Source organism: Perissodus microlepis, chromosome 10 (assembly GCF_051167445.1).
Source record: "Perissodus microlepis isolate ML-2025 ecotype Zambia chromosome 10, ASM5116744v1, whole genome shotgun sequence".
NCBI classification, from domain to species: Eukaryota; Metazoa; Chordata; class Actinopteri; order Cichliformes; family Cichlidae; genus Perissodus; species Perissodus microlepis.
In genome coordinates, this window is record NC_140470.1 from 11786240 (window position 1) to 11792239 (window position 6000).

The following is a 6000-nucleotide window of genomic DNA, read 5'->3' on the forward strand; positions in this document are numbered from 1 at the left end:
TGTCATAATTTCAATACAAATGCAATTACACACGTAAACAATAGGATCAAAATAAACTTTTAAAAAGTCTGTTGATCAAATGCTGATTTTCAAAACATTCTAGAGGAAAACAGAGATAAAATAATCTGAACAGTAACAGTGATCTTGGATGATGATGGAGGCTTCAATGGATTATTCTGTTTCAATCAATAGGTTCGTATCTATGACAATAATTTGATAAGTTTAACAGGTTGGTTTAGGCCTGGCAATACTGGAAATATTCACAAACTTTTGTTTTTGAAGAATGTTTATCTTTTTTGGGATGAAGCTATCTGGCAAAATGACACAGCCCTTTAACCTCATCTGTATGTCTATCATGTGGCTATGATACTGGATTTTGGTTTGATGCATATGCAGGTTACAGCTGGGGAATGGCAGTATGTTGCGGATTGATTTGGCATGTTCAACCACTGTTACACCAAACTCTCTCACTTATAACATGATAAAGGCCTCTTACTCAGTGTCATGGATTTTCTGTAGTTTTGGGGACACAGGGCCAAATGTCGGTCAGCATGAGGGCATCACTGGATACGATTTGCTTTGTTGGTTCAGCGAGCTTGTTGTAGTCGTCAACAGCAGCCGCCAAGCGTTTCTTCTCAACTAAGATGACCTTGCGAATTCTGTGTCGCCTCTTGTTGCCATCTGTAAATAATCATAAAAAATTCACACCTTCACATAATGTATATAGTTACCTTTTAATCTACACTCATCAATTTGTTTGCTAGAACAAATCACATCCAGCTTAAACAAACCTGGATCTGATTTTATTCTGTTTACAAAGTAGCTGTACAAGCTGTACAAACTAAGTATCAAACGGTCCATTTCAAAGAAACTGGGACGTACCATTTTGTCTGTAAAGACTTTGTGTTCGCACTCTGATGACGACGACAAGCTCCTCTATTCGTGCCTGCAACGCTCCAAGGCTGCCATCAGTTTGATCACTTTCTAAGTGAGAGGAATATTAATCAGAATACAGGATGAGTAACAGTCACCAAACTACAGTGGACTCTGTAATCACTGACTTGATGACATTCATTATAAGACATCTGGAGCCTTCATGTGCTGCATTATCATGAGATAACAAGTATGTTGGTGTTCAGGTTTATAAAACCAACTAGTACGACATCATTTCAACCCAGGTTCTATCCAATTTGATGAAACGCAACAACTCTGCCATAAATTCTGCTTTTACAAGGCTTCTTTTTCATTGTTTGTTGACACTGTCAGAAAGATCTTAATTCTACCTTAAGTTCTTTAATGAGGCCATGGTGGGTCCTATTGTTATACACGAGTGCATTATATTGAGACTCACCTTCAGCCCATTTCTACACATCGGCCACCCATTGCTGCAGTGTGTCGTCATCCACACCCAGCTCATTTTTGGTCGCATTCAGGCTCTCCACTTGTTCTCTAAGGATCCTTATGATCTAAGAATACATTAATAAATGTCATTCATATTGACATTAAAAGAGTACTGGTGTTTTCCCCCATTACCACACACATTAAAATGGTTTTTGAAAAAATAAATAAATCACCTTTAGATATCTCTGGCTCAAAGTGCGGCCCAGTTGTTCCACTTTCCTTTTGTTCCAGCCCAAAGCCAGGAGGGTCAGCATGTCTGTTCGCCCTGCATTTCAGTTAGTATACAAATAAGAATTAATGAGCAGGAGACTGAGTGGAATCTCAGACACGGACACATACCTGCTTTAGACATGTACTTCGTTGTGATGGCCGCCCTAGACAGGAAACTGTTTACTTGTTCCACCTCTTCTCCAACTGTTGAACCGGCCCCATCCTGAAACGCACCTCCCCATTTGAGCTATAGAAAGGAGGTCACAATACATGACTGCTGAATTCATTCAACCTTATAACAAAATGTCTCAAACTAATCCAAAACTACAAGCTGCAGTATACCTCGCATTTCCAAGTGTGAGCCTTTGCATGCATGACGGAGAGAAAAGGAAGCATTGACAAGAGGTTCCTCAGCTCAGGGCACTGCTGAGCCACCTTGGTTAAATAGGGGAAATATTTACAGGCCACATCGGAGCAAAGGAACGTAATATGTCCTGGGACGTTAGCTGCCAACTTCCTCTGGAGAAAAAGGGGGTAAGCAAAGATCTCCCCTCGAAACATGTTCAATGCAGCTAAGAGGACTCCGTGGCGACAAACAGCTATTTCCATGCCCTCTTCATCCAACTTCCCAGTGGACTTTTTGGACGACTCCTTTGCTGCAGTCCAAGATGAAGAGCCGCACAACCCATTCCCCGGGACCTATACACTCAAAGATTTTAACATAAAAGACATGGCATGATTAAGCCCTATCAGGGACAAACTTTTTAAAACAAATGCATAACAATTAGCTGAATTAGCCTTGAGTCACACGAGACCTCATATCTCCCCAGGACAGCACTGATAACACAAAATAAAAATCATGTTGTTGTTTTTTTAAAATACACATGGTGACAAAATTAAGTACACATTAAGATAAAGTAAAGTAAATAGTATTACGACAACACCAAGAGAAAAATAAAATAAAATAAATATCCACCCATCCATATATGTATACACACACACACACACACACACACACACACACACGTATGTGTATATGGTTATGGCATTAACGTCATTTTAACAAGATTAACGCTAACAGCACTGTGGCGTGGGTGTGGTCTCTGGCCAGGTGCAGAGGAGGGGTGACGCAGTGAGCTCCCGGGGCGGCGCAGGGGCGGGGTGAACAGGTGTGCTGGGATCTGACAGTGATTGTGTCTCTTTATATGTTGGCAGTGACAGTCGGAGGAGGAGGGCGGACGTGACAGCAGAGAGAGAGCTGGAGTGTCTGTGTCCCAGTAAACCACAGTGTTAAATAAAAGTTCTGCTGTCGTCAAATTCGCTCCGGCTTATGTTTCTTGGGTCCAACGTTACAAGCACTAATATATATGTGTATCTTACATGATTTGTGTGTCTCTGGATGTATTTCACAAACTCAGCAACTTCCTCATCTTTTTCAATGAAGACACCTTCAAAGTTCCCCTGCTCTGAAGTGCTGAACGAACACAGTGACAGTTGTTTGAAAAGAAACATTAAAATACATTTTTCTACAAATCCATATTTGACTTATGTACACAATGCATAACGTACCTTGCATTAGACTGAAAGTGATAAAGCTTGCGGTTTCCATCAACTGAGACGGCAAGCATGTCTGGAGTGCAGGCAGGGCAGCTAAAGCATGGCTCCTTGCACATCCTGTCCACCTCAAACTTTACAGCACTCCACTCCAAGAAACTTTTACTGAAGGCATCAGCTGATATTCGGCCAGTCTTTTACATAGAGGACATACAACAGAATATTCAAGGACAGTCATCATAAACATTGATTTGCACAATTTCCTTAAACTTGGCAAATTTAGAAACTCACCCTTCCAAAATGGGCTGTTCGTTCATCCAGCACTTTGACAAATGCCTTAAGTGACATCCCTGGTGCAGCCTTCTTAATGTCATAGAAAGACTGAAAGACATCCATTGAAAACAGGGTGCAGAAATTTAAGGTGCCAGGCCAATATCCACTACCCAGGATGTCCTTAACTGAGGGGGACCACATTAGGCCACAGCTGGTGCAGCTCACCACTGGCAGTGCAAGGTTATAACGGCCTTTAGAAAGGATAAGGATAAATTCAGTCATGGCTCAAAGCATTCATTTTTTTCATGTTGTTTTCAAATCGGTCTGGTAAATCCAAATGACCTTTGACAGGTGCCCACATATACTGCGGGCCGAGGGTAATTCAAACCAAGATAGCAATGCACAATTTGCAATAAAACCTCCAAACACATCTATTGTGTATGTAGTGTGTGACAAAAGGGCAACTTACCATTTATGGTTACAAGAGCCACAATTGCGCTGGGTGAAACCTCAACGTTACCTGCTGGGCAGTCACACACATGGTCTGGCCTTTGCACAGGCAACAGCCGAACTAACATTAAAACACACAATATATATAAAAAGAATTAGAAATTAACTGATACACAATAAATATAGAATAGCAGCACCCACTCATAGTACATAGCAAGAAATGCATAAGACTTAAAAACCGTACCTATTGGCTTGTGAAACTCTGATGAAGGCTGCAAAAACCCTCCTGTTACTGCCTCTCTGCTGTGCAGGACAACGCGTGTGTGAACTGCAATATCACAGTCAGCACAAAGGAATGGAAGAGGCAGGCAGTCCAGACACCTCACAACTACTTGTTTGCCACACTGACACACACGGTGTGACTGTGGATCCAGAGTAGCTAACATATTGTCTATAAGACAAGGCCTGGCCTCTTTCCACTTTTGCGAGGACACCATATTTCTGATCGCCCAGTGAGTAGCAGCTGATTCAGATGACGTCTCACAAGCCATGGCTGCGTCCTCTTCTCCATCCTCCAACATCTGAAGGAGCTCCTGACGAAGCACCTCAGTTCCATACACTAACAGAAAAAAAAGAAAGAAAGGAAGAAACTCTTCCACAAAGTGAAAAACACTCTAGGCAGTATGTTTCTTAGGACTGCACAAAAGCCCTGCATAACTCAACTATAACAACAAATATAAAAGTAAACAGAAATCACAATATATACAAGAAGGTAAAGTACCTTTTGTTGGGTTGACACTGGCAACATAACTAGGTTCTTCACGTGGACATTGATGCTGATCTCTGGACACTGGGGGGAAAAAAAGAGATTGAAGAATATTTACTTACTGAAATTCTTTGGTGAAAACAAGTTGTGAGATAAAATCAATGGTTGTGTGAACACTGACCACGTGGCATGCAACTAGTACTTCGACTGGTTGATGGTCTTTGAGGAATAAAATCTCCCTGTCTGTCACGTGTTTTCCAGCGCACTGGTCTTGGCTGAGGTTCACTCTGTGCATCATTCTACGCAATTAACAAGGAAAAAGGGGAACACCTAAAATACAGTCCATGATTAAAGCAAAGATTATCAAACATCTTAAGTTAACCAAATTAATTTGACATAAACTTATATATACACACATATATAAAAATTAATAAAAAAAAATTCAAATAATATAACGTTTACTCCGTACAAAATATTAGACAAGCGTGTTCCCTCTTTAACAACTGTTTCCACTAAAAATGTTACCTGCATATCTTGAAGGAATTCGTCAGCAGCCTGAAGCTCTTCCTCCAGCTCGGGATCCTCTGAATCACTCATTTTCAAGCTAAAGAGGAAAGAGAGTTTTGCAGAACTCAGTGACATAAACACATAACTAACGCAATTCAAATGATTTTCAGTCTTGGCGCTCCGGTTAACGTTAGCAATTAACGTTAGCATCATCAGTTTATAAAGAGCTAGCAGAACTCTTAGCGCAAAAACTGCTTTACGCACCATGTGAGGGTATTTTGCAACACACAAGTCCTTTAACGTTTGTAATAGATTTAATCCATCATCGTTGGATTAAATGGCTAATGCTGCAGTAGCCACGTGTAGTCGTTACCTGCTGACATGCTGTTACCTGCATGCTGACAGTAGCTGTAGCCATTTTTAAATGCATTAAACCGTTTCTGAGATCAGTCACCTCTGTTTGTTTGAAGCTTTTATGAAAAACAAACTTTGAAACACACATCAAGGTATTACTTTAAATATAGGCTATGTATTTTTTACATACCTGCATTAGAATCAATCAGTTCTGCCTCATTTTCTTATTCTTATAAATGGGTCTCTCCGTTCTCCCATCATCCTTTGCTTACACAGGTTGTGAAGGGTACCTTTAGCGTCAGCATGAGAAGTTAAGGGACGTGACAAATCGTCAGTATTTTACGTGTCGGGGGTGAGAACGGGTTGTCTTAGCAGTAGGATTTACATGAAAAGAGAAACAAATTAAGTTTGAGTGAAAATGTACATTTTTTGCACTCTCTGGTCGACTGACTCAGTGAATCAAATGACTCAAAAAACACGATTCA

At 40.7% G+C, this 6000-nt stretch overlaps 1 protein-coding gene and 1 long non-coding RNA gene across 2 annotated transcripts; both read right to left on the reverse strand.

Annotated features, from left to right (window-relative positions):
- Positions 1 to 502: 502 nt before the first annotated feature.
- Positions 503 to 4050, reverse strand: LOC146378883 (uncharacterized). Its single transcript, XM_084942010.1, has 10 exons — positions 3908 to 4050; positions 3457 to 3689; positions 3181 to 3359; positions 2992 to 3085; positions 1954 to 2310; positions 1741 to 1858; positions 1575 to 1666; positions 1352 to 1466; positions 883 to 984; positions 503 to 681 (listed from the first exon to the last, which is right to left on the reverse strand). The coding sequence occupies exons 1-8, from the start codon at positions 4014 to 4016 to the stop codon at positions 1365 to 1367; spliced, it is 1284 nt and encodes a 427-aa protein (XP_084798136.1). The 5' UTR covers positions 4017 to 4050; the 3' UTR covers positions 503 to 681; positions 883 to 984; positions 1352 to 1364.
- Positions 4051 to 4175: 125 nt separating this feature from the next.
- Positions 4176 to 4949, reverse strand: LOC146378884 (uncharacterized). Its single transcript, XR_014801529.1, has 3 exons — positions 4836 to 4949; positions 4670 to 4738; positions 4176 to 4507 (listed from the first exon to the last, which is right to left on the reverse strand). It is a non-coding gene; the product is annotated as an uncharacterized LOC146378884 (long non-coding RNA).
- Positions 4950 to 6000: the final 1051 nt, after the last annotated feature.

What these genes read in the sequence shown, in the direction of transcription:
- LOC146378883 (XM_084942010.1), bottom strand. Translation starts at nt 4,016, where the DNA reads ATGTTAGTTCGGCTGTTGCCTGTGCAAAGGCCAGACCATGTGTGTGAC. An exon ending in GAACAGCCCATTTTGGAAGG is followed by an intron (nt 3,360 to 3,456) that starts GTGAGTTTCTAA and finishes TCTATGTAAAAG; the next exon opens with ACTGGCCGAATATCAGCTGA. An exon ending in CACTTTCAGTCTAATGCAAG is followed by an intron (nt 3,086 to 3,180) that starts GTACGTTATGCA and finishes GTGTTCGTTCAG; the next exon opens with CACTTCAGAGCAGGGGAACT.